Here is a 27,647-nt window from a genome sequence, read left to right as displayed (position 1 = left end):
AAAATAGTTTGGTCCCCATGCAGAAATAGCCAGAATCTCACTGGAACCAAATAGACCACAAAAGGAGTACTTGATGTATGATTACGATAACATTTCAGATCAGTAGGGAAGTGAGGAAATGTATAAGTGGTATTGGGAAAATTGGTTGGATATTCAGAAAATAATAAAGTATACACTATACACTAAAATTATAGATGGTTTAGAATAAATGTAAACAATAAAATAGTAGAAGAGTAGATAAATATCTTTGTAATCTTAAGGGAGGGCCTCTAGTCATAATGCAAGGTGACTTCTGCATAAATAAAATGAAGACACAACCCCAAGTTATTTGCAGTATCTATAACAGGACACCAAGTTCTTATTATTTTAAAGACCTCTTACAAATAAATAGGAAAGGACGTATTAGTGGGAAAATGAGCAAAAGGTAAAAACAACTAATTAACTAGAGTTGAAATACAAATGCCAATAATCATATGAAAAAACAATGGGCATCATAGGTAATCAAGAAAATTCAATATGAGACAACCATCTACCTGCATGACCTCGGTCAAGAGGGAAATGGAGGATCGTATCTAGTGTTGGGAAGGGTGTGAAGAACTATTCATCTCCCCCTAAGGGGAATATAAATTGTTACAAATGTCCTGGAATGCAGCTTGACATTCTGAGAAGTCTTAGAAATAAATATTCCTCTGTCACGCCAATTCTGTACCCAAGAAAACCATCACAGATGTACATGAACAAATATCTATGTAGAAGGATATTCAGTTCTGCATTATCTACAAAACTGAGACATTGGGAAGCTATCACAGCATCCAGTGAGAAGAGACTGGCTGAAGAAAATGGATCAGTGGAAAACTTCAGCCACTGAAGGTTTCCTGGCAGTGGGCACCAGAATACTTTCCTGAGTTAGGGAAATGTTAATGGTAGCACCATTTTATTCCCTCTTGGGGACAGAGTGAGAACACAGAATAAAGAAAAGACAAAGGTTATCCTTCAAAGTACTAATAGTGATTATCTATGTGAAATGGGCTTATAGCTGACTTAGGTTTTATCTTCCTTTGTGCTTTGTCTCGAGCGGTCTAGAGTTTTCTACCGTGAACACACGTGGCTTTGTCAATTTCAAAAGTACTAAAACAAGGAGGGGAAAGGAGCTGCAATAAGAATCTAGGTGTGAGGGGTTCCTGGGTGGCTCAGTCATGAAGCATCTGCCTTTGGCTCAGGTCATGATCCTAGGGTCCTGGGATCAAGCCCCACATCGGGCAACTTGCTTCTCCCTCTCCCACTCCCCCTGCTTGTGTTCCCTCTCTCACTGTGTCTCTCTCTCTGTCAAATAAATAAAATCTTTAAAAAAAAATGATCTAGGTGGGATTTACAGATGTTTTTGAGAGACCACTGAGGTGCTTGTGATTGGGGTCTAATATGGGAGGAATGCACCCTAGAGGGAGGTACCCAAACAAAGATCAAAGGAGGTGACATATCTTGCCCTTGTTCCCTGGGTCCTTCCCATAAGGATTGGTGTGGAGTAGATGTGTATGCTCATTGTTTTACCATCCAGGTCTACAGAGGGCATTTTTGCTATGTTGTCTGGAGGCAAAATATAGACTTTGCCCGTTTTGATGAAATATCTCACAGGTGGGCACATGCAGAAAAGATCCACTTCAGTGGGCAGTAGAAAGCAATGGCCTACTGACTTGGCAGGCTAGGAAAAATATATTTAGGATGCATGAATTAAGAGACTTGCTCTGTGAGCTTCTGCCTTTCAAATACCATCACCTCGAGACATGGGAGAGTAGAAGATCCAAAGAGTCCTCAATTCCACGAGGAAACAATATAGTTGGGAATTGTGATTTCCTATTAAAGGGTGTGGTGTTGGCCCTGATGAAGCTAATTAGCAGGTATCTGGTTTTTCTTGACCATCTGACACATGATGTGGAAAGGCCAACACAGCCACCAAAGTGGTCCTGCTGCTGATATAAACATTGTATGGAACTATGACCATAGCCTATAAAGGTACTATGAGGAGATGAACTATAGCACGTAAAGATGGGAAAAAAATACGTGTTTGGTCAAAGAGCCATCCCATCTGATCTGTATGTCCCTAAACAGAAAAATTGGAGGAGAGAGAAAGACCCAAAACTATAAAACCAGATGCTATGGAGGGGGTAGCTGGTGTAGTTTGAAAATTAAGTAACACTTAGCCCTTTGAATTGATTGTCAATTTTCAGACACAATATGGCATCTACTTTTAAATTTCACAAGACATTAAAGGAGGCCATGAAGTTATGTTTATCAGACCCTGAGTTAAAAAAGAACAGTAATGATGTAGAACACAGCACTACTATAAACAATACTTAAGATTTCTGGAAACTGGTAGACTTCAAGCTCACTTTGGAGGCAGCTGATAGATTAAACTTGAAATTTTAATCCCCCTATGTCTTGTGAGTTTGTTGGGGAAATGTTTTTTGAAAATGAAAATCAGTGGATGACTCCAGTGAGTTGAGTAGGTGATTCCAAGATCCTGTGGGTCAGAGACTTGGTGGAAAGGAACAGTGGAATCAGTCATTTGGAAGACTGTACCTGGTTCTGGAGCATACCAGCTGGGGTTCTTCAGTTGCCACAATCAGTTCTAACTTGAATAAAAACAACCTTGTTGGAAAGCTGTTGGAAACTCACAAAAATCAGGAATAAAGCTGGAGAATCATAATTAAAAATGCACAAAACCAAGGTGGTTCCGGAGGGCCAGGATCTGGGAACTACAGAACCTGTCTCCAAACAAAGGTGGGGCTCAGCACACCACAGCTACATGCATGAACTCCACTTGCGTTACCTCTTTGTCTCCTCAAGATTCAAATTCTAGAGAGAGACCACATAAGGGAGGATAGGGCATCCGATTGCAGCCTTAAACCTGTGTAAAGCCATGATGGAAGAGAGAATTCCCCCAAAGAAAATCTGTGCCATTAGGAAGTAGGAAAATGTTTGTCAGGCAGCCCCAAAGTGTTGGGCACACACTCAACAGAGACTTGTATGTTTGAGTCAAGATTAATCCATCAAGATTAAAAGGAGGGAACATCAAAAGTAATATCATCATGCATCAATTCTGTGGATGATTTATCCAAGTAATTAATACTGGCTGGATGCTGATTCCAAAATAGTCATAAGGAGAGAATGTGGTTTGACAACAAACTGCAGATTGGTACATTTTCTGGAAATTTCAGTGTGCCACAAATCGAACACCTGAAAAATTCTTTACATGCCTGTTGGTTGTGGTGTTACTCAAAATACAGAGGAGACAATAGGGACACCTGCTTCTTTGAATTTGAAGGCATCTTGGCTAGAAAGGATAACAGGTTGATGTCCATGTCATGTTAAAGTTTGTAACCACGAAAGAAGAAAACCCTGGGCATAGTTCAACTTCAGGATAGCAGAGTCTACAAAACTTCAGAGAAAAGCCAGATGCAACCCCATGTTTAGGATTCTAAAAAGGAATATGGCCTGGAGAGTTTAGAAGGTTTGTAATGGCTCCAAGTTTATAGTCAGAGGGTGCATGAGAAAGACAAGGAGTCCACATTTAAAGACCCACGTGCATCTGGGGTTCTCTGATGTAGTCCTCTGGTGCACCACTTAATAAGCTGTGCAGAGAAGATCAAAAGAAAGACATGTCCCAAGAGGTATGACAAAGAACGGGACTGAATGACACTTTGTTGAGTGAACGAGGATGTTGGTGCTTCCTGGGTGGCAGGTGTTACTGTGGGTGCTGGCAGGTGTTTATGAGAATGTCAGGAGAACTGAAGGGGAAAAGAACCTGAGGATTGCACACCCGGCTGTTGGCCACACACTAATAAGGGTATTTTAAAGTTCTCTTTGGGTACTGACAGGCGAAAAAGGGAGGAATAAGTCTGTTCTTTGGGACAGGTAGCATAAGGTTAGTGCAAAACCAGGAAAAGACTACTCCTAACTATAATTTATTTTCATCTTTTCTGTCAAGGAGAAGGATCTTTAAACTAGAGAAGATGAAAGTAAAGAGGAAAAAAGAATGAGCAAGGATCTTGGTAAAAGACCACCTAATGCTATAAATGAATTAATTTTCAAAGGTACAGATTAATTACACCTCAGTATACTGAGGAAAGTTGTAGCAAAGATCATACCAGCCCTGATGGTGATTTTTAAGAGACGGTAGCAACTGTGAAAACTGCTCAGAACTTAGAAAAAGGCAAATAGGTGTCTGACATTAAGTGAAAACACCTGAATAGTCTTGCAACTATGGATGATAAAACTTGATGATTCCCGGAAGAAAACTCTAGACCAAATTATTCCAGCAGACAGAGAATGAATACTTGGGCTCCTGAATGCACCCACCAAAAAACAGAGCAGCCTAACCAACTTTCTTTTCAAGCATCATAGGACTGAAAAAAGAAATGCTGCTGCCAAGGTCATGCTGTCAAGAAAATACAATCTGATTTCAGCAAGGCACATGACAAGATGAAAGTATTCAGTAGGACAGAAGGGAGAGGTGGGAGTCAGGGGGGTGGCTTGTCGGCAAGGTGAAACAATGACAGGGACCTCCTTAAATGAGTGGATCCCCAGGTATATGATCCCTGGGTTCACCCAGGAGCTTTTAGGAAGGGTAAGAAGTTTTGAGCCAGAACAGCCCCAGAAAATGTTCCCTGATGTACTCATAATGATCTGGGATGTCTTGGGTGAGCCAGCAGGATTCATCTCCCACTCCTGGTAAGAATTTAAAGAACAAATCAAAAAAAGACCTGTAAGGCAAATTTATCACATTTAGAAATGATGGGTAGCCCACAAGTTTAGCTGGTGTTGTATGATAGAATAAAAAACAAAGGAGAAAAGCGTATTTTGCTAGAATGTTGGATCAAAGCCAGTCAACCACGTGAACTTGAACAGTGACACGTTTAGCACTATTAGGTTAAGAATGATTTAATTAGGGGTAAAAAGAGTTATCTAATTAGGAGGGGTAGGAGGTCAAGTTTGACAGCAGATTTTGTGGAAAAAAGCTAGAGGCCTTAGTTGACCACAAGTTTATATAACCTGATAGCATTCCAGGGCTGCTGGCAAAATTGATGGAGAATTAAGTTATGTTAGTATAGAAGGAAGGTCATGGGATATGGTATTCCTACTGTACTCTGTTCCCCATAGCCCAGAGCTGTAGAGCATGGGCTCTGGGGTCACTCTGCCTGTTTTTAGATTTCCTCTCAGCGTCTTGGAGCTCCATGCCTTTGGACAAGGCCTTACACTTCTCTATACCTGTATTCCCCACCCGTAAAATGGGTAGAATAACAGGACTATGAAGCCACAGAGTTCTTCTAAGAATGAATCTAAATGGTCCATGTAAAACTCTTAGCACAGAGGCCAACCCCTAAAGCATCTGGTAAATGTTTTTGTTATTGGTGTTATTATTGTCATGATTACTCTGTAGTGGACTATTTTAAGATAGGTACTAAAAGTCAGAATCCATTCTGAGGTAAAATGTTTACAGATGTTTTTCGCCTGAAGAGAAGCTGTAGGAACATAGAGTGTACATTTATTTATTGCTGTATAACAAATTACTCCAAAATTTAACAGCCTGTATCAATAAACCTGTATCACATACAGGTTCTGAGAATCAGGAATTCAGAAGCAGCTTAGCTGGAGGTTCTGATTCAGGGTCTTTCCTAACACTGGGGCTTCGCTGTCATCTGGAAGCTTGACTGAAAGCCAGATAGTAGCTCATCCACGTAACTTTTGGCAGGAGGCCTCATTTTCTTGCCACAGGGACCTTCTTTGAGCGTCCTGATGACTGGCAACCAGCTTCCCCCAGAGTAAGCCAGGAGAGAGAAGGCGAGTGAGTGAGCATGTGCGACGAAGAAGTTCCAGTACCTTTTGTGACCTAACCTCTGAAGTCACACACCCCGAGACAGTGTGGGAGGGGACATCACAAGGCCATGGATACCAGGAGTTGGGGATCCCAGCAGCCATCTGGGAGGCTGGCCATCACAGGGAGTTAAGCGCCACAAAGACTCAGATTTGGTGGCTAAATGCTGACAAATGAAAGGCCTGTTGTTCAGAGGAGGGATACTTACTCACTATGGCTCCCAAGGACAGAATTCAAACCAACAGTCAGAGATATCTTTAGGGCTTACTCGTATTCTTTTACTTTCGATGGAAAAGAAACGTTTTGTTGAAATATAAGGTCTTTGTTCCCAAACGAGTATGGCTTGAAGAAACTATTGAGAAAATGACCTTGGTGTTTCTGGAATCATCGAGCATTTCTTCTTTTAAGAACAAAGGGAATTGAGGGAAATTGGAAGGGGAGGTGAACCATAAGAGACTATGGACTCTGAAAAACAATCTGAGGGTTTTGAAGGGGCGGGGGGTGGGAGGTTGGGGGAGCCTGGTGGTGGGTATTAAGGAGGGCACGTATTACATGGAGCACTGGGTGTGGTGCAAAAACAATGAATACTATTACGCTGAAAAGAAATTAAAAAAAAAAAAAAGAACAAAGTGCAAACATGGTTGGTTTATACTTAGCCTGTGGGGTTTAAACCAGGAATTCCCAACTTTTTATGAGGCCAAGACTTTCGATTACAGAAGGGGCAGGAACATTGGCACGGAGTTTTTCTCACTGAGAATCTGGCAGACCTTGAAGAGAAGGATGGGGTTGCTGCTCTGAGGGATACTGGCCAGGTAAGGCTCGGGCATCCAGCAGGAGAAACCAGTCGACTCTTTGAGCATGCGAAGGTTCTTGCCACCACTTTGCTGGGGATTCCCATAGGGAGAACAGACAATGCGCTCATTTTTTAAATAGCCTCCAGGAGAAACTTTTTAAGAAACTTTCGAACTTTTTTGATAAGGGTGGCGAGGTACTGTTATATTGAAGTGAGTGATCACTGGAACATGAAACTATCAGTACTAGAAGCTCTGAAGAACTTCTGTCACCGGATGTACAGATGGGCCCCATTCTGCCCAAATGCAACACCCACTCTTCCAGGAGGTGCGGGGGCTGTCAAGAGCAAAATCACACAACAGCTCCACCTTGGAAGGCCAGGGCCTGGGGATAAGGGCAGGCTGTGTGGCCATGGGATTGGGGGAGGTCAGCCTGGATCTTCCTGATGCCTCAAGAAAGGACACCAGTCAGGGCTGCACTGCATGTTGAGCTCAGTCAGCTCTTGTTTCTGGTCTGGCTTGGATGCCTGGCAAACAAGGGAAGAAAACACTAAGAATCCTCCTTGCCCAAAGATGAAAGCCCCTGTTGGGCTTGCTCAGTATTCTGCTTTTCCCCAACAGACCCCTCAGAACTTTGAAGTCAATACATTTCAACTTCCCTTTTTCCACCTTTATTTGGACCTAAAACATTGAGGAGGACCACACAGTCTTTGATGGAACCAACCTTAACTCCTGATCATACTCAACAATGTAGATTTGTGTCTGTAGAGATGACAGTGAAAGAAACTACCAGCCCCATGAGAAGATTCATTATATGAGAAAAACCTTCTTGAGTTCCAGTGACTTCTGTACTCCTAACAGATGGGAGAAGATGTCGGGTAATCTCTAATTTGTGTCTCTAAGCCTAAAGTTGGCATTGCATCTGTGAAACCAGACCAGAGGGCTGTAAGTGAGAAACATCTGTATGCACCTCTGTGCATGGTCATTGCAAAATGGATGAAGGGGATCAAAAGGTATAAACTTCCGGTTATAAAATAAGTCACAGGGATGTAATATACAGCATGGCAGCTATAATTAATACAGTATTTCATATTTGAAAGTAGCTAAGAGAGTAGATCTTAGAAGTTCTCATCCCAAAACAAAATTATAGCTATTGTGGTGTATGTTAGCTAGACTTATTGTGATCATTTTGCAGTAAATACATGTCAAATCATTATGTTGTACACCTGAAACTAATATAGCATCAATTATATGTCAATAAAAGTGTTCCCCTTACTTAGGCAAATTATACTGTGTATGAAAAGCTAAGAATGGTTGGTATAGAAGTCTAAAATATATTCAGGTTATTAGTTAAGTAAGTATTAAAAAAGAAATAACTGCAGGGACAAAAAATATGACACCAATTTCGAATATTCACAGTGGACCAATGAGCAATGGCTGGATATTACAGTAAAATCAATGACATTTTTTTTTAATGACCTGGTAAATATCTTCCAGAACTCAGAAGAACAAAAAACAAAAATAACGTAAAAAAAAGAAATCCATGAAATAGAACTAGATGATCTAATATAGAGAATAACAATTCCAAAAGAAGAAAATAAAGCAAACTAGGGTTGACATAAGCATCAAAGGAATAATTAAAGAGAACTTTCTTGAGCCAAAAAAAAGACTTGTTCTTAATGTCAAACTATTAACGTTCAATGTAATTTAACAATTTTCATTACTAAAACAATGAAATGGTAAGAGACTTATGAAGTCTACAGTTTGTGACTCAAGTTGCCATTCATTTGCAAAGCCGCAAGCCTGATGAGAACACAGAAAAAGGTTCTTAGACCCATCGTATTTCATTATGTGGACACAACCCTCGGTGGCCACCCTTTCTGGGAAAAAAAAGTGTTTGAAGATCCTCTCTGGCTAGATAAACATCTATATCAAGATAAAAAGCCCCAAAGTGGGGAAGACAGAAAAACAAGTGATAGTGTGCATCCAAGTAACTTGTCAAGATAGTTATACCAAATGCAAAATTAACTATTAAAGTAGAAGTTACATATAAAAATAATATAGGGATATAAAGGAGCGCCTGGGTGGCTCAGTGGGTTAAAGCCTCTGCCTTTGGCTCAGGTCATGATCCCAGCGTCCTGGGATCGAGCCCCTCATCGGGCTCTCTGCTCAGCAGGGAACCTGCTTCCCCCTCTCTCTTTTCCATGCCTCTCTGCCTACTTGTGTTCTCTGTCTGTCAAATAAATAAATAAATAAATCTTTAAATAAATATATATGGGAATATAAAATCAAGTTATAATAATTGGTAACTGGGGACAAGAGGAAGGAGGTAAGAAAAGTACACTGAATGTCTTAGGTAATGAAACATCAGATTTCTCCCTTAAATTAATAATTAGAGTAAATAAGTTAAATTTTTTTAAATGTAAAGACCACCATCAGTAGATTGAGAAGAGAATACATCTATTCTAAATCACTACAAGAGAAAAGAAGTCAAAGAAACATAGTCCTATATGCAAAGGACAAAACAAGGAAAATTACTAGAAATAATCACTTGTAAAATGTTACATAAAAATAGTGGTTATTCCTCTGGGGCGCCTGGGTGGCTCAGTGGGTTAAGCCGCTGCCTTAGGCTCAGGTCATGATCTCAGGGTCCTGGGATCGAGTCCCGCGTCGGGCTCTCTGCTCAGCAGGGAGCCTGCTTCTCTCTCTCTGCCTGCCTCTCCATCTACTTGTGATTTCTCTCTGTCAAATAAATAAATAAATAAATAAATAAATAAATAAATAAAATCTTAAAAAAAAAATAGTGGTTATTCCTCGATGATAAGACTGCAAGTAATTTTCTGAGGATTTTTGTGTTTTCTAAAATGTCTACAATGAACTTGTATTACTTCTTAAATAACCTATAAAAACTCCTGGTGGGGTTGTTATAAAAGTTGTTTCAGAGACGCCTGGGTGGCTCAGTTGGTTAAGCAGCTGTCTTTGGCTCAGGTCATGATCCCAGCATCCTGGGATCAAGTCCCACATCGGGCTTTTTGCTCGGCAGGGAGCAGGCTTCTCCCTCTGTCTACCACTCTGTCTGCTTGTGCTCTCGTGCTCTCTCTCTCTCTCTAACAAATAATTTTTTCTTTAACAAAAGTTGTTTTACATAGAACACAATACCAGTAACACTAAAGGGTGGATAAAAAGCCCCCAGTGATGATGAGATTTTATCAAGATATTCTGGGTCAGGTGGTCATGTATTTTTTCCAGTTGTATTGATTTAAGATTTTGCATGATATGGCAATTTGGAGAAATTGGAGGTCATTCACCTTCTGTCTGACAAAGACTGAGGTTGTAGTACTTACGGTGCTAGCCTGCCATGGTGATTTTCATCTAAAGCACTTTGATATCCCAGGAAATTGACATCAGCTGTGTCATTTCAGTCCAAACAGCTGGGTCCTCCCTGATGTTGACTATGGCATCCCTGCCTTCTATTTTGTGGTGGTCTCAGACTTTGACTTAAGATGCAACCTTTGCTCCATCCATGCTTTATTCAGTTAAAAATGCTGATCTCATAAACATCCCGAGCCAGAATGGGTCACTCCTAGTCCCCAAAAGACCATTATCACCTATGGAGGTTTGCGAGCATCGTCCCAACCCCTCTAGGCTGGAGAATGGACAGGACATACATTCAGCTGAGGAGTAAGCAATGCCAAGTGGAGGCTTCCAAGCAGGGCCAGACTGACTTCAGATTCTGAGTCTAAGACATGTTGATATTTGAGTGAGTTTCCCAGAAGGGAGCAATAGGAGGAAAGGAGAAAGGATATAATTTATTACAAGGATTTCTCCCGCATCAGAAACCCTCCCAGACCCTATGCAAGCTTCAGGCTGGGCGTGAGAGTACTACTGCTCCTGCTATAACAGATGAGCCCTGAGTGCTTTTTCTTTCCTCCTTACGTCAAAGTCTGGGCAGGTGTTCCCGGCCTTGCAGACTTCTTTCCATGCGGTTAGTCAAGGGCCCAGGCTACTTCCATCTTGTGGTTCCTCCCTCCTCCATGCCCTAGGAAGAACTCTCTCCATTTCACCATGAGCTAGGGAAAGAAAAAGAGAGATCTCAGAGGTTTTTATGGACCGAACCTGGGAGGAGCACACATCCCTTCTGCTCACAAAGTTTGGCCACCATCTGGTCACACGGTCATACCTGCCTACAAGAGAGCCTGGGAAATGCAGTCTCTGCCCAGCAGGGAAAGGAACATGGTTTTGGGAAAACTCATGGGAGTCTCTGCTCCGTATATTTTTCTTTCTTCCATTCCTGCCTCCTTCATAGAATGGTTTCACTGCCATTGGCCTTTCAAGTGAAAAACAACAACAACAAAGATAGAAGAAGTATATGGGTTGGAAATGTAGTGGAATCACGTAGGCCATGTTCTTTCGGGGGTTTTTTGTTTATGGTAGGGGGGTAGGGGCATTTAAGGTTTCTTTGCCTAGAGGCCAAGCCTGAACTCAACCTTTACTAGACATCCTGCATCTAAGTATCCTCCATATTTTCTAAATATTTGTTTTGTGTCTCCTTCCACGTTATCCCCTTTTAATGATAAAACATGAGACAGTAACATGATTTATCTTACGCGGATTCAAATCTAGGTTCCTTAAGGCCATTCTCCTATAGAACAACACTCCTGGGGGCATCTGGGGGGCTCAGTCGGTTGGGCATCTGCCTTTGGCTCAGGTCATGATCCTGAAGTCCTGGGATCAAGCCCCACCTCAGGCTCCCTGCTCAGTGGTGAATCTGCTTCTCCCTCCTCCCACTACTCCTCCCCTGCTTGTGCGTACTCCCTCTCTCTCACTCACTCTCTCTCAAATAAAATCTTTAAAAAAAAAAAAAAAAAACCTGAGAGCAAAGCAATAAAAAAATACAAGTTGTTTATATTTTAATTACCTTTATAGTGTTGGGGGTAGGGTTTTCATTTCTTTTTAAGATTTCATTTATTTGACAGAGAATGAGAGAGCACAAGCAGGGGAAGCAGCAGGCAGAGAGAGAAGCAGGCTTCCCACTGAGTAAGGAGCCCAATGCAGGGTTCCCTTCCAGGCTCTGGGATCATGACCTGAGCCGAAGGCAGATACTTAACTGACTATGCCACCCAGATGCCCCATAGGGCTTTGATTTTAAATGTTTATTTTCAAACTCAAATGTTTATTTCATAAAATTTGGAAAATTATAAAAGAAAGAAATGATTGCCATAAATCCCACCCCTCTCTTAAAATCTAGGTGTCTTCACCCTGGAATATAATCTTGAAGGGCTTTTATCTAAGAGAAATCACAAGTCATTGCTATAACACCCAGAGAAAATAAAGAAGAGTCACATTTTTGTCATGGGACAAATTCCCAGCCACAAATTCACATCTGTGTTTTTAAGGCTGTTGAGCTTTGCCTTTACCTCTCGATGCCTCAGTTTCCTCACTTGAAATGAAGAGTATCCTTCATCCACCCAGACTACATCTGTAGACTGTAAATGAAAAAGACATCTATCAAAGGTTCTGAGGGAATAGAATGTTCTAGAAAAACAATCATCCCAGTAGTGCTTACATGTACTCAGTGTGGAAGGTTTGAAGGGATTACGGTTCAAAGACTCAACAAGAGGAAGCATTTTTTTCCTAAGGGTGGATTGAGGGTTTCTTGCCAACCACTTTACCTAACAATTTTGATATTAATAAAGAGGAGAACAGAGACACACACACAGACTGTAAAGCCAGGTAGCCCTGGGCTCCAACGGGGCTGTTCCTTCAACAAAGCCAAAACAGAATTCCCCATCCAGCAGGACTCACCAGAGCTGTTCACGTTTTGTTTCAAAGCCGGTTGATGAGAGCCAAACATAGATACCCCTGTTTACTTTGTAAATGGAAATTTGAAATGAAGTTTCAAATGCTGGTTGACACCCAAGAGGATGTAATTAGAATAAGGGGCTTTCTGGTTTGAAGATACAAAAAAAAAAAAAAAAAAAAAATAGAAAGAAAGAAAGAAATGATCTGTCTCTTTGAAATCAAATTATTAAATAATAAGAGAGAGGGGAGGTTTGGTTTTTAGTCTTCAAAGCAAAACCAGGACCTGCAATTTTCTTAATTGGTTTTTTTTTTTTTAAATTACTAAGGCCAAGGTAGGGAGAGAAGGACCAAACTGGGGGCTGGAGAAACGGGGTCATAAGGCAGAAGGCAGAAGAGGAGCTCAGTGGGAGAGAGAATCTTCTGGGTCCGATGTATCCCCTTCTAGTCCCATCTTTTTTAACCCATAATGGGTCTAGAATGCAGTGTGGGGACCCCTTGGGCATCTCACACATGCCTCTTCCTTCTTCATGCCCTTTCGGGGAGGAGGTAGTGTTACTTGTGGAGCTGAATGCAAGTCAGTGGCCAAGTTGAAATACATGTGCTGGACATCGCTAGAGGAGGATGCAGATGCTGGTTTTAGCCTATAATTCACATGACCACACTGAGATTGTATTTTAGATTCCTGAAGCCTCTTTGCTAATTAAAACCAATTTGCCTTGGGACTCTTAGCTCTTTTACTTCTAAAATGGTCCCGAGGATTGCATGTTTCATGGTAATTCCTGATTTGTTTATTCTTCAAATGGAAGAGTTGTCTTAACTGCAGAAGGTGCTCTTAAGGATTTCTTAACCCTCACCTTACTCATAGTCTCTCTCTTTCTCTCTCTCTTACACACACACACACACCCACACACACCCTCTGAAGTGACAATGTGGTGTGCATTAGAAAGAGCAAGAGCTTTAGAGAGAGCCAACCCTGAGTTCTGCCATTCCCTCTGCCATTCCCTAACCTAGCAGCACTGAACAAGCCTTGAACCCCCCAGTTTCATCTTCCTCATCGATAAGCTTGGGGTAGTAATCACTGACAGCCCAGGATTTTTGTGAGGATTAAATGGAACTCTCTGGGATACAGTGCTGGGCAATACTACTTGCCGTTAGTAGACAATTCATTAATAGTGGCTGGTATTAATAAGTCATCACCATCATTAGCATCATCCTAGTCTAACCTCAGAAAATCCACACTGGGTTAAAAGCTCTAAGCCCAGGTCCTTTAGGTGGGATATGAACCTAGCGAAGTACTTCTGTGTTCATGTTATCTATTCTCTTCTCCCTGTTGGACTAGGGAGAGGTGAGGCCTTCAGATTAAGCACAAACAGGATAAACCCCACTGGGGTCACATACCACCATGATTTTTGCTCTGAACGTGTATCTATTTTCCTGCCACACACACACACACACACACACACATTGTGTTCTTAAAACCCAGCATCTTTGTGGGAAAGTGGAAAATACGTTGTCCGGCTTCTTTATTCACACCTTTTTGTGAATTCGGAAGTTCCATCACATCTAATGTTCCCCTTGGGTTTTACCCGAAGAGAGCCATGATCAGAGGGAATTGAATTAGCTTAAATGTTCCTTTAGGGATTCGACCCCCCACCACACACACACACACACCATCTTGTTTAAAGCTACAAAAACAATTCAAGAGTCCATTTTAACTCGGCTCTGAGCCTGGGCCTGGGCACCACACAGCCGAGAGGCTGGGGCTGTGGTGGGAGTGTATCTTGTGAAGGACTCAGTGCCATCCGGGGAGTCAGCCCCCAGCCCGCTTCCAGCTGCTCCTCAGTTAACCACCCGTGCCATCCGTGGACGTATAGAAATCTCTTCTGCATCCCTGCTTCTCAGCCGCTGCTCCCTTGTGGAAATAATAAGTTCCATATGTGGCGTTTCCCTGTTCTCCCTGAAATAAAGTGGTGCTTCCTCTTGTTTCCTCCTAAAAATTCCCCTTCCTGATTACTGGAAGCAGCCTAACAAGTGAAGCATTCTCCCTTGCTGCCCCGTGATTTGTCGACTCAGATCGTGCGCCTTCCCAGCATTCTTCCTGGACTCGAATAGTATCCTCGTTTTCTACAGCTCTGCATTCTCTTAAAATCAGAAAGAAGGGAGAAAAATTTATAATTCTAGTATTTTCTAAGACTTGCTAACTGTATGTCCATTGGCAGGGTTACCTAAACTAAACAGGGACGACTAATGCTTACCCCACAGAGTGGCTGGACATTTAATGAGATGATGCGGTGCCCATGTCCTTAAGTGGAGTTGGAGGGGTGGGTAGGGTCTAAAAGCCAGTTTAAGGAGGCCCAATGGGGTCAAAACGAGACAGTGTTAGAAAAGCTTGCTGAAGAATTAGTAAATCTGTGTTCGGGGCTTGTGTTATAGGAAAAATATGTATCTTTTACATATAGGAGTTCCTCTCAGGAAGCTGAGAATCTTGGGGGTGGGATGATAGTCACAAAAATGGCCCTGTCTTCCCCTCCCCCCCCCCACACACACCCCTCCTCAGGAGGAGGGAGGAACCCCAGCACTAGTGAAAGTGACTTTTTCCCTTCATTGCCTACCTACAAGAAATGTCCCTTCTCTCTCAAGTGTTGGTACTTGGAAGCCAAACTCTTTCCACATTGCTTTGTTATTTTTCAAGTTTTTGTTGTTCTTGGTTTTACTAGTAAACGAGTTGGGTGAGAACGCTGATCTCTACACACCCATCTCCAGAAGAGCCAAACTATCCCCTCCCTGGTCAGGAGCCCCAGGGAGTAAGGTGTGTTCTCCTCCTCCTGGAAATGTGGCAGGGATTACTTTTCCATGCTCTGCTGATTTCCTCTGCTTGTTTCAAAGTTGCCCACCCCCCTGTTCGGCCCACTCACACAACCTTAGGAAATGCCCACGCTCATTAATCTATCTTCATGGGCCATTCCTCTCTGTGGTAGAGGTCACCAGTGTCCACCCCCCCCCCCCCCATCAATACGGACAGTGCTTTGTCCTCAGGATCACTTACAAATCTTCTACGAGTTCTTACTCTCACTCCTCAAACCCGCTAGGGCCAGAGTCTCTGCTCACCCCTCCGTATGTGGAGATGCATCTGTGTCCCACACCCCTGACTTCTCAAAGCCCTGGCTTACCATTTCTTCCCCCTGCATGCCGGCCTTTGAACCGGCCTTTCCTTCCCGCACAGGCTAACTCCGTCAGTTCCCGCATTGCCTCACATGTGCTTGGACTGCCAACCCTGTCAGATGGGCCTGAGGGTGGCCCGCACCAAGCCACCTCCATCCCACAACTGAGCCTGACACTGGAGCAGGATGGAGGCCCCCGGCCCCAGGGAGCATCAGAGTGTGGGTCTCCCTGCGTGCCCTCCCCCGGCTTCACCAGGGGCCGCTAGCTCGCTCCCGTCTTCATTAAAGTCATCTACTGCTTTTTCTCCTAGACATTCCAGAAGCATTAGTTGGTTTTGCCATTGTAGTGTCTGAAGAGAAACTATTTAGTCCCAGGTCAGAAACCTTGGCTGAAAGTTCCGGCTAAAAAGCCAGGCGTCGTTATTAAATTGTCACAAAGTTAGCCATGATATTTGAGGAAGTGATGAAATGGCTGTAAATGATGTAAGCTTTGCAACGGGCAAACGTGTCCGCAACTTCTGACATCTGGAGAAGAGAGCGAGGGGCCGCTGCTGCGGCCGGCTGCCCTGACCCGCCCAGAAAGTCCAATTAGGGCCGCTTTGCAAAGGGGCGATGGCCCTTGGTGGTGTGAATGCTGCTCCTCAGGGAACTGTCCAGATGGCTGCCTCCCTGGCCCTCCTGAGCTGGAGAGAGGCCTCCTGTGATTAAATCCCCGGTTTTCATGTCCCGTGATTACAATCCCAGACCCTTTTCCCACAAGTGGAGCTGGGCTCCGGGCCCTGTTAGTGGGTCTGTGGTCTCTGGGCAAAGCTTTCACAGCTTCCCTGGAGACCGTGGTGTCTGCAAGATGTCCGTTTGCTTAACAGCGTCGGAGAGGCCTCTTGTAAATTTCAGAGCAACAGAAACTGGGCGGCTTTGAAATTCCAGCTATGGATGGGCTTGGTATGAGGTCTGTTCCGAAAATGGGAGCATTTGGTTTTCCAATCAGCCCTGAAGACTAATCAGACTTGGGTCGGGGCCTGGAGGAGAGGAATTCAGGGTCCAGGGCCCTGGGGAGGGTAGCCAGCTGTCTGTCCCCTCTGCCTGGACTTCTGCGGGGCCCTCCTTGGAGTTACCTGTTGACCTTCACTGCCGCCTTTTCCTACATGAGAGGATTTTTCGCATTTTAAGTAGCTAGGCCTTTCCTTCCTCTGCTTGATATTTTCTTGAGTTTTCAAGAAAAGACAGACAAATTGTGAGGGGGAGAGGGCGAGAGAGTAGAGGAAGGTAAAGTAGAGGAAGAAAAGAGAGTAGAGGAAGGAAAGCTCATTTTGATTTCAGTTACTGAGCAAATCCTCCACGTGGCGTGACTGCCTGGCCTGCCCGCCTCAGAGATGATACTCGAACAACACAGGGACACAGCAGACATACAGGAGGTGGGAATCCCTCCTCTCCCCCTCCTGACCTTTCCCAGACTCCCCTTCTTCCAGAACCTTGCAAAAGCTTCTTATCTGTCTGGGCTGACCATGCTGAAGTGCTGGAGTTTTTTGTGCTGATTCTGGTGGTGTCTGAGGCACACATCTTTAAAAGTCCTAGAACCAGAACAGTCACTGCCCCACACCTGTGGCCTGCTTCCCACTTGGCACGGGGCTTCTGGGCACCCAAGCCTGTGAGGCCAGCACAGCAGCTCCAGGGGCCAGCATGCCCATGGCCTCCCCTCAGTCTGTGGCCGGCTTGCCCTGAGGTGGCACAGGGTGAGCACAGGGCCACGGGGTGGCTCCCTCCTGGGACAACAGTCTAGTTCCCTCCTTCCCCTCCATTTCTCAAGGGCAGATCACGTCCCCCAAAGCTGCCAAGTGTGCCGCTGGAAACAGGACCTGACCTGCACACTGCACACCTGGAGCTTCCTGGGGTCAGGGATCAGGGTGTCACCCTGCACCGATTCTTAAATGAAATGCTTGCTTTTAAGATGTTTGTGATTATATTAGGGGTGGGGGGAGGAGAATGCAAGTAACAGAGGAAGTAGTACGTTCACGTGACTGCACATGTGCAGTATGGAGAGAAGCCTCTTTGCGGGGTACTTGTATTTTTTATACTCCACGGTGCTTTTGTTTAATCTTACACTGATATTTACAAAAGGTTTCTGCAGGGAAGGATCACTTTTGTGGTCAGGAACAAGGTTTTTAAAATAAACAGGGTTTTCATGCTTATGACAGTCGACTGGCATCGAGCTCCCTTGGCACCTCGGTGCCTCGGGTTGCATCAGGCAATGGGGATTATGGAGCCCGAGTTCTACATCAGGTACCCATGCTCATCCTGGTCTCGGACGTGCGTGAGCTGCTGTCACCGTGACCATGGCAGGGACCTTCCTCGTGGCCTGGGCTAGCAAGCTGGGTGACACACAGGGTTTACACTGGCGGATGCCTCGGCTTCGTCACCAGGAAATCGAGGAGGATATTGTCCACTGTAACACGTGAGGTGCTCTTCAGAAGCAGCCCCAGAAGGAGAGTTGCTCTGTGGTCATAGACCTGGGCCACGCTGAGACTGCCCCGTGTGTGCGGAACGAGCGCACTTCCATCTAACGAGCCGCGTGCATCCTTGCGTAGGCAGCGCTGGGAGGCATAGGGTTCCGTTCGCTGCTCGGCTTCAGCCCACAGTCTGACTGTCCCTTGTGTGTCTTCATATATGAGCTGGACACCCAACCTCTTTGCTCTTTCCCCCTCCTTATTCTTCTTTCCCTGCTCTCCCCTTCCCTTTCCCACTGCCTGTCTCGGTCTCCCTCTCTTCCTGTCTCCCCGCTCCGTTCTCCTTCTCTGCCTCTGTCTCTCTCACTTGACTTTCCCACTTGTATCCCCTTTTGATGAGACCAATTTTTATAAAGACTCTTTGAGTCACTTGTGAGACGAGGCAAAATAGCCATAAATACAGACTAACTGAGAACATGGCATGGAGTCTACACCTTACCGATCCGCCTTGGAGAGTAGTGTTCCCAAAGAACAGATCCTGCGAGTTTTCTTCCAAGGTGTATCTGGTGACCTGACACTAGACCACAAAGAATGTCAGCAGATTGCAGGCCTTGGGGTCACTTGGGTTTTAAAGACCTGGCAGAGGACCAGCTCCAAAAAGGGTCCCTTTGAAGACCCCTGTTGTTTGGCTTTTTTCTAAGAGGTCTTTTTTCTCTAAACAATGTGTCTTGTGTGTACTACAAGCCTGGGTCTCCACATCAGTGCACATCAGAATCACCTGGGCACCCCAGGTACGCCACATCAATTCTATCTCAATAAACCTGACTTCTTTCTAAAATTAAAAAAAAAAAAAATCACCTGGAAATCTTACCACACAGATTCTTGGGCGCCATCCCAATGATCCTAATGCAGTAGGTCCAAGGGCAGGGCCTGTGCACTTGGCTTTCTGATGAGCTCCAGGGGTGTAAAGTTGCTGGCCCACAGACATTTGAGGAGCCCAACTCTGAACCCTGACCAGGGACTCTCACAAGCCACTTGGAGGAAGTCGTCTAAGTGGCCTTTTGTGGAGTTCACCAAAAGCCTTTTTCAGGTCTAAATCAAATGAGATCCACTAGTCTCCAGCCCGTCATCTCTCTGTATTTGCTCCTCAACAAGGTAATGAAGCCAGAGAAGCCAGTTAGGTGAACTGAAGCAGACCTGTCCTGCCCCAATGCCCCAGTGTCCACAGTCAGCAAGCAAACAAGCCCATTCCTCAACCACCCAGGCCTGGGACTCGCAGGCCCACTGTTCCCCGCTGAGGCTGTTGGACCGCATGTCCCGTAGGCTGCCACTGGACAGGGATTTCTCAAAGAGCAAGAGCTCTAAGAACATTTTTTCCAAAAAAAAATATGTAAGTGGGAAAGACCCACTCCCCAAAACACAAGCATCAGAGAACCTTTTGAAAAAGCATGGGTACTACATCTATCATGCCATCTTGAAATAACTGCCTACAGGGTCTCAAGTGTTATTTGGACGAAACAAGGCTGTTGAAGTTCCTTACAATAAATTCAAAGTGATGCCCTGTGGCCTGTCAGGTCTGTTCATGTGTCATTCCATACGGTGCTCCTAATGGCTGTTTTTATTCCTGTGTGAAAGCCAAGGAATAAAAACCCAGAGAGGTTTGGTGACACCCCCAGGCTCTTGTGAATGGTGGGAACCAGGGCTGTGAGCAGGACCCGTCTCTTTCTCTGCTGCCCTTCCCACCCGCTCCCGGCTTTCCCGGCACCGTGTGCTGCTCCCGGATGGGCTTCTGGGCTTTAAGTCCCCTTCATGTTAAGATCACTCCTCATCCCCAGAGAGCCTCTTGCTACCGTTTTTTAGGTATGGCTTTCCCAAACGTCTTTGTATCTGAATTTTTGTTTATTTCAGTAGAATTATATGATACAGAACAAATGGGAAATGTACCAGTTTCACTGACAATATCGCATCATGAGCATCTCTCTGTGTCATGAGCTGTTGTTCCTCAGTGTCAATTTAATGGTCATTAGTACTCCTCTGTAACCACCCTCTGGTTTCTTGGCTTTAAAACAGAGTTTTGTGAAGGCTCTCTTAAAAGAATGATCACTATCACTTTGCAAAAGTAAAATGAGGTCACATGGAGAATAGGCTTTAAATGCTCTGGTAGCTAACATCGCCCTAGTATCTCTGAATTACACTGAATCTTTGAGAGAGATGGTTTTGTTTCCGACCAAGGTAAGTACCTAACACAGCCCTGCTGGGAAGCCCGTGATGCAGGTGTCTCCGGTCCTGGACCAGCCATTAGAAAGAGAGGGCATGCTGAGGACGACAGGCAGGGAGGGACCAGAAATCCCAACCAGCAGGGCACCCCTGCTCCTCAGTCGGTGAGGAACTGCATATGTGTCTTGCTAAGCCATGGGTCTGAGCCAAATGTCTTCTCTCTCTCCCGCAGACCCGCCTGTGGCTGCCGCTGTGGTGTCCCACTTTAATGACTGCCCAGATTCCCACAGTCAGTTCTGCTTCCATGGAACCTGCAGGTTTTTGGTGCAGGAAGACAAGCCAGCTTGCGTGTAAGTGTTCCCTGGTGTCCTGAGATTCTGGGCTGGGGACACCCCAGCAATCAATTACAAGAACATTTACCTCCACGAGACATGCCTGATACCCCGGAAGCTGGACGTGGAGGATCAGAGCAGCAGGCTGAGGGACACCTGCTTCATACCCAGCTGGTGAAAAATCCAGGTTCCAGGGCCCCAGCCCAAAGCCACTGAGGCAGAACCCCTGAGGGTTGGAGCCTGAGGGTCCACATTTTTCACAAGCACCTCGGGTCACTCCTGGGTTATTGCAAAGTCTGTAAAGTTCTGGATCCAAGTTTAATTCACTCATTAGAATTCCTAGAGGGCAAGGTGTTGGGTTGGATCCTCTGAGTAGGCAGCGTCTCCAGGAAGAGGTCTCTGCCCTCCAGCATCTTTACAGCACAACTAATAAAATAAGCTGGAAGTGCATGCAAACAGTTAGTGTACATAAACTGTAACAGAACAAAAAACAGCTTGGAAATCAAGATGTGCGCCAGCGCGTGGTGGTTTCCATGCCAGGCCGAGCACAAGCCCCCTGGGGCTGCTGCTTAATGTAGAGCTGAGCCCCACCCTACCCCACTGAATCATCATCTCCAGGAATGGGACCCAGGAGTCACATTACCTAAGAGCCACTGGGGAGTGCCATGGTCAGCCAGCCTGGGAAAGAAAGGCACTTGAGGAAAGCTCCCCAGAGCAGATGTTAGGGTATGCCTAGTGGGGAGAACAGAGAGGTTATTCCAGGCCTGGAGCATTGGGGGGCCTGCTATTATGGGCTACCTGTTATGCCTACAGCAGGAGGAGACAAGATTGGAGACAAATTGGAGGCCAGAGCTTATTGGAAGTGAGCCTTTATTCTCTAGGCAGTGAGAGGCACGTTCATTTGGGGAAGGGAAGTTTTAAGAAAAGGAATCTGTCCGTAATTGAATCTTCTTAAGTGGCCCCATACACAACTTTGGTGCTATTGACATTCAGGGCTGGGTGGTCCTTTGCTGGGCAGGAGGATGTTAGCGGCAACCCTGGCCTCCACCCACCAGGTGCCAGGAGAACGAACATCTCACAGTGGTGACCATCAGAATGTCTCCAGATCACCAAATGTCCCCTGGGGGGGGGGGGGGACAAAATCCGCCCTCCACCCCCAACTGAAACCACCCATCTGTATGAAGTTGTCATTTCTATAGGTCACGACTGGTGGAAAGGTAGCAATGCCTTACAGTCCAACTTAATAGTACCAGTAAGTGATACTAAAATGTTAACAAAAGCCGGCATTTATTGAATTTTGTTCGCTTCACGCTGGACACTGTCCCAGGCATGATCTGTGTGCTAACTCAGGTAATCCTCCCCACAACCCCATGAGTTAGGAGACAGAGAGCTCGTGCCCAGATCGCAGGGCAGAGCTTACGGTCAAACGTCCACGGTCGAGCTCCTGAAGCTGAGTGTTTAACTGTGATGCTAAGGGTGTCAGATGCATTAGCCCGAGAGCTACTGAGGCTCTGGAGAGTCTGTGCAGAAAAAGCCGGCCAGGCGGGGGTGGGGGGGTGCTTTCCTCTTCCCTCCGGGCGCAAGCCTCACCTGGTGAAGTAGGCTGTCTCCCTTCCTCCTTGCGGGAGGACTGCATGAGGCCCCCAGGTCAAGTCTACAGAACTTGAGCCCTCCCTATCCTGTAAAGGCAGAAGCCTTCTGAAAGCCAGTGGGGCAGGGGCGGGGATAGGGGAGAGGGGGAGCAGAGGTGCTGGTGCTTTCTTGTTCTCTTCACTGGGGATCCCAAACCCCGCTCTTGGCCCAGGGAGCTAATCGTCCATCACACTTACACACCACTGCATTTGGAAAATCAGGATAACTGACTGTCTCTCCCCTAATTCACATTATAAATATCGCTATTAATAATAAGCTTTCGATAAAAACTATAGCTAGGTGCCAGGCCTGGCTCCCAGCACTCTCTCCATATATAGTAACTCATTGAGTCCTCACAACTCCCTTCACCAGTGGGAATTCTTGTTCTTGTTGCATAAATGAGAAAACTGAGTCAGCTCACAGAAGCAATTTGCCGAGTCCCAGAGCTAGTAAATGGCAGAGTTTAGGATTCAGTCTGATTGACTCAAACTCCCAGACTTGTGTGCTCAGCTACTGCCCCAGAGGGCATTCTGTCTTGGTCTAAAAAGTTCATCTCTGCTAAAAAAGAAACAACAGATCCAAAATGGAGTCACTTGTGCTAAGCCCAAACCAAAACATAGTACCTGACCCAATTGCAATTTCAGCCGGCCCCAGAAACGTGCTTAGTCCATCCATCTGGAATTTCCCTGGTCAGCTCCAGACCCCTTCTGTACCCCAAAGAAAGATGAGGTCATTTACTCTTTCCCTGTCTCTGCCCCCTTCTGCTTACATAAGTCTCCCACCTTGTACAGCTCCTTGGAACTCCTTTCCACTGACTAGATGGGATACAGTCTGATTCATAAATCACTGAATAAAACCAATTTGATCTTAAAATTTACTCAGTTGAATATTGCTTTTTAACATCTCAAGTCACTAAGCTCTTTCGTTTGCAAGAAAGGTGTTGGCATCTTCCCCCTGTAAAGAGAAACATCGAGGTCATTCCCAAGCTCTTTGCCCCAACCACAGACTCTTAAAGTCCTTTCTGTGGGCCGACTGCGGGATCTCCCAGAAACAGCTGGGCCATCCTTGTGGTTTGGAGAAGCTGACCATTGGTGGGGATACATAGCCATGCAAGCAATTACCACCTCTTTACCTCAGTTTCCCCACCAGATCTTGGCAGCCCAGTGGGTGGTATTCAGCCCACAGATGTGTTTTACGGGACAGTGGATGATGATCTGCGTTGTTCTTTGGTAGTTTTAATTTGTTGTCAGCATTTTAGAAGCCGTGTTTCACTCTCCATGTGAATGTCCAGCCCGATGGAATAAACAGAAAGATGGTAGCATCAGGTCAGGCCTGAATTCCCAAGTGTGCCATTTGGCTGGAATACAGGTGTGCCAGCCCCACCATCCGCCAAACAGGGCTTGCCCTCTCTGGTCCTCATTCCCCCCTCTCCCCACTGCTCCCCAATGCCAAAGCAGATGTCAGCCCCTGACTGTCCTGTTGTTGCTTCCGCTTGCCTCAATCATGGCAGCCTACTTTGCTCACTCCTGCCGTGTGAGCTCTTAAGCTCGGTGAGGACAGGAGCACGCCTTATACCCTTTGTAATTCCAGTACCTAGAAGAATGGCATAATTAATTAATTCCCCACTAGACCAGAAACTGTGATCTGTGCAGAGAAAGCAGAACATTCTGTTCCCACTCGTATGAACTGCCCCAGGTTTGGGTTTGCTGACACACACATTCTGGTCAATAAAACCAGCATACCTTGAGGGAAGGCCATATATGTCATGGCCTTATAAAGAAAACCCACAGCAACCCAAACTGAGAGTCTAAAAAGAAGGAGCTCTTTCTAAAACACTGTCTCGTGTAAGCTTTGTTTTTTATAAGAACAATAGTCTTTAGGTTTCCAGAGAACCTAAATGACATCTCACACTAAAATATGAGGTAGAGAAAAAAAGTTAAAACAAATAACTAGTCAGAAGTAGCCAAAGGTAGTGAATAAAATCATCAAACACTTATGTTTCAGTTGAACCCTGGCTGGTATTTTATGTCTTCCTTTAATAAATCCCCACTAGCGCCCAACTACCTCAGGAAACAAATAGGAAAAGGATTTCCAGAGACATTAAAGCCATAGAAAGGCAAGGTTAGGACTTGCACGCCATTTTCCCCTGAGGCAGATTCAGCGTGCTATTGGTCTGCTGCCGGTAGAAGCCTTCAAAGGAAAACAGTTGAAGGAAGACATCTAGGTGACAGTTTTTAAGAGTTCCAATGTCCCCAGCCAGTGGCAACCAGTTTGAAGTTTCTCACCTGTTCAAAATGCTCTTCAGTGACTAAACTCCCTGACTTGACTTTCCCACAGCGAAGTGTGAAAACAAATTGCTGAGCCAAGGAAAACACTTCACATGGCCCTGGCCATAGTACATTCTAATGGGATCTGAACAGAGTCAGACATCTGAGGAGAAGAGACTGTCATCAGTCTACCAGCAGGCCACGATGTGACTGAGGATGTACCCCAAGAGCTTAAGACAGGGAGCAGTTTGGGGCTCGAGCCATTTTCTGTAGATCTTCTGTCATCCCAACAGCTGGCAGATGATGGTGTGTAGGGGTTAAATTATGACCTTGGGGCACCAGGCTGACCCAGTTGGTAGAGCATGTAACTCTAGACCTTGGGGTCATGAGTTCAAACCCCACGTTGGGCATAGAGCTCACTTTATTTTTTTTTTAAGATTTTATTTATTTATTTGAGAGAGAGACAGTGAGAGAGAACATGAGCGAGGAGAAGGTCAGAGAGAGAAGCAGACTCCCCGTGGAGCTGGGAGCCCGATGCGGGACTTGATCCCGGGACTCTGGGATCATGACCTGAGCCGAGGACAGTCGTCCAACCAACTGAGCCACCCAGGCGTCCCCACTTTATTTTTTTAAAAAGATTTTTTTTTGTGGGGCGCCTGAGTGTCTCAGTGGGTTAAGCCTCTGTCTTCAGCCCAGGTCATGATCTCAGGGTCCTGGAATTGAGCCCCGTATCAGGCTCTCTGCTCAGCAGGGAGCCTGCTTCCTCCTCTCTCTCTGCCTGCCTCTCTGCCTACTTGTAATCTCTCTCTAAAAAAATAAATAAATAAAAATAAAAAACACACACAAAAAAACTTTAAAAATAATAAATAAAATAAAAGATTTTGTTTGTTTGTTTGTCAGAGAGCACAAGTAGGAGACATGGCAGACAGAGGGAGAAGCAGGCTCCCCGCTGAGCAGGGAGCCCGATGTGGGACTCTATCCCAGGACCCTGGGATCATGATCTGAGCTGAAGGCAGATGCTTAACTGAGCCACCCAGGTGTCCCTAGAGCTTACTTTAAAAAAAAAAAAAAAAAGGCAGCAGCAGCAGCAGCTATGACATTCTTCCATGCATAAGTCTGGAGAATATACATAACCTCATTCCCTCTCTCCCCACATAGGAAGCAGACACTGAGTGTCCTACCCCCAGGCAGGATAACACAGCAGTGAATGGATTTGGAGGCCAGACCTGAGTCTCTCGTACAAGTGGCTTAGTCCCATAAATGGGGATATTAATATTTCACAGGATCATTATGAGGACCCAGTGACCATAAGCTTGCAAAGCTGCTGCTGTCCAAGATGAGAGCCACTGGACACACAGGGCTATTTTAATTAATTCACTTCATTAAAATTTAGTTTCCAGGCCTCACCTGCCACCGTTCAAATACTCGGCCGCTCCAGGTGGCTGGTGGCTACAATATGGGACAGCGCAGATATAGACTATTTCCATCATCGTAACAGTTCTATTAGACAGCAGCAGAGAACATTCAAGCCCAGTTCCCCAGAGCAGGAGGGCTCAGTTACCAGACACTGTGACCATTGCCATGGCCGGAGGATGTTGTAAGGTCCTGCCAAAAGGAGCAGTGGAAGTCGGGAAGACCGCCAAACCCATGGCTGTCCATGAGACTCCAAGATCAGAGCTGCAGAGTGGAAGCCTGTACCCCATCCAGCCCCCTCCTCCCCAGCCCTGGAAGTGAAGAGGTTATAGGGCTTGGTGAATCCACTTCTTAAGAGGCCAACAGTGGGTAAGCCCAGTATAGGTGTCCTTCGACTCAGTTTCCCCACTCCCACCACAGCCCTGTGGAATTTCTCCATGGCAAAGACAGGTTCATGTAAATATATTTCTAAAACTATGGTCCTGGGTTCTTAATCAATTCAGTCCTCGGCCCTCATACTGAAGACCGTGTCTTGGGACCTGTGCCAAAAGACTTGGCTAAAAGAGGACTAGCCGCCTGCCAGAGAATACATCATTGTTTATAAAGACAACGTCTCTCGAGAGCCTTAAAACTGCTCCCATCCTTTTATTTACATTTTTAACACTTACACAGCACTTGAGTCAGACACTTCACAAGATATTAACTCAATTCTCATAACAACTCTGTGAAGTAAGTTTTACTGTCTTTTTTTTTTTAAGATTTTATTTATTTATTTAACAGATGGAGATCACAAGTAGGCAGAGAGGCAGGCAGAGAGAGAGGAGGAAGCAGGCTACCCACCAAGCAGAGAGCCCGACGCGGGGCTTGATCCCAGGACCCTGAGATCATGACCTGAGCCAAAGGCAGACACCTAATGGCTGAGCCACCCAGGCGCCCCATACCTGGCAGTTTTCTAATGACGTAGTAACATGGGGAGGAGATGTGAAATGAAATATTGATGCAAAATTGTAAAAAAAAAAAAAAAAATAGTGTATATATATATATACACACACAACATATATATGTGTGTGTGTGTGTTATATATGTTAAAAACTAGATAGAAATAGTTTAAAGAGAAACATGTCTGTTTGCCATTTGGGGAGGTAGAGTCGGCAACCGTGTGCACTTTTTTTTTCCTTTCTGCTTTATTATAATTTATATACTTTCCAATTTGCTTAGACACATTCCTTTTCCAGTTAGAGAAGTTTTTTAAGAAAGGACATTTAAGAGCATAGCCCTATATGCATGATCATATTTCTTGAAAATTGGAAAAGGGCCCTGTGAACCAGGTGAAACAGGGACTTAAGGGAAAAACCGGAACAAGTCTGTGGGACTGGAGGGTCCATAAGCCCTCGGCAGAGGGGAGAGAAAGGCACATTGTGGGTCATTTCATTCTTCCTGTACAGAGTGGCCTACAGCCACAGTTTGCTCCTATGAAAAGCCCCAGAGCAATCTTGACTGAGTGACAAAAATGGAAAAGCCTCGGGGATCCACCTGGCTGGAGCACACGGCCTTCATCTCCAGCCATGACGGCTCGTGTGGCCGCTCAGCGGGCCTCCTTTTGCCTTCTGTGCTACGCTCTTTCTTCCTTGTACGCTTCTTTCTTTTTGGTTCTTCTTTGGGAGAAATGGCCTGAATGGGATTCCAGAGCCTCATTTCAGAACCCTGAAGACAAAA

At 45.2% G+C, this 27,647-nt stretch overlaps 1 protein-coding gene across 1 annotated transcript in view; it reads left to right on the top strand.

Annotated features, from left to right (window-relative positions):
• The window catches only part of TGFA (transforming growth factor alpha), a 106,175-nt gene that overhangs the window by 65,322 nt on the left and 13,206 nt on the right, over positions 1 to 27,647 (top strand). The window contains exon 3 of the mRNA XM_032352386.1: positions 20,520 to 20,637. Coding sequence (XP_032208277.1) covers positions 20,520 to 20,637 — 118 coding nt within the window. The remainder of the gene's footprint in view (positions 1 to 20,519; positions 20,638 to 27,647) is intronic.

This window comes from Mustela erminea, chromosome 7, assembly GCF_009829155.1.
Source record: "Mustela erminea isolate mMusErm1 chromosome 7, mMusErm1.Pri, whole genome shotgun sequence".
Lineage (NCBI taxonomy): Eukaryota > Metazoa > Chordata > Mammalia > Carnivora > Mustelidae > Mustela > Mustela erminea.
This window is presented reverse-complemented; position numbering and strand designations above follow the sequence as displayed.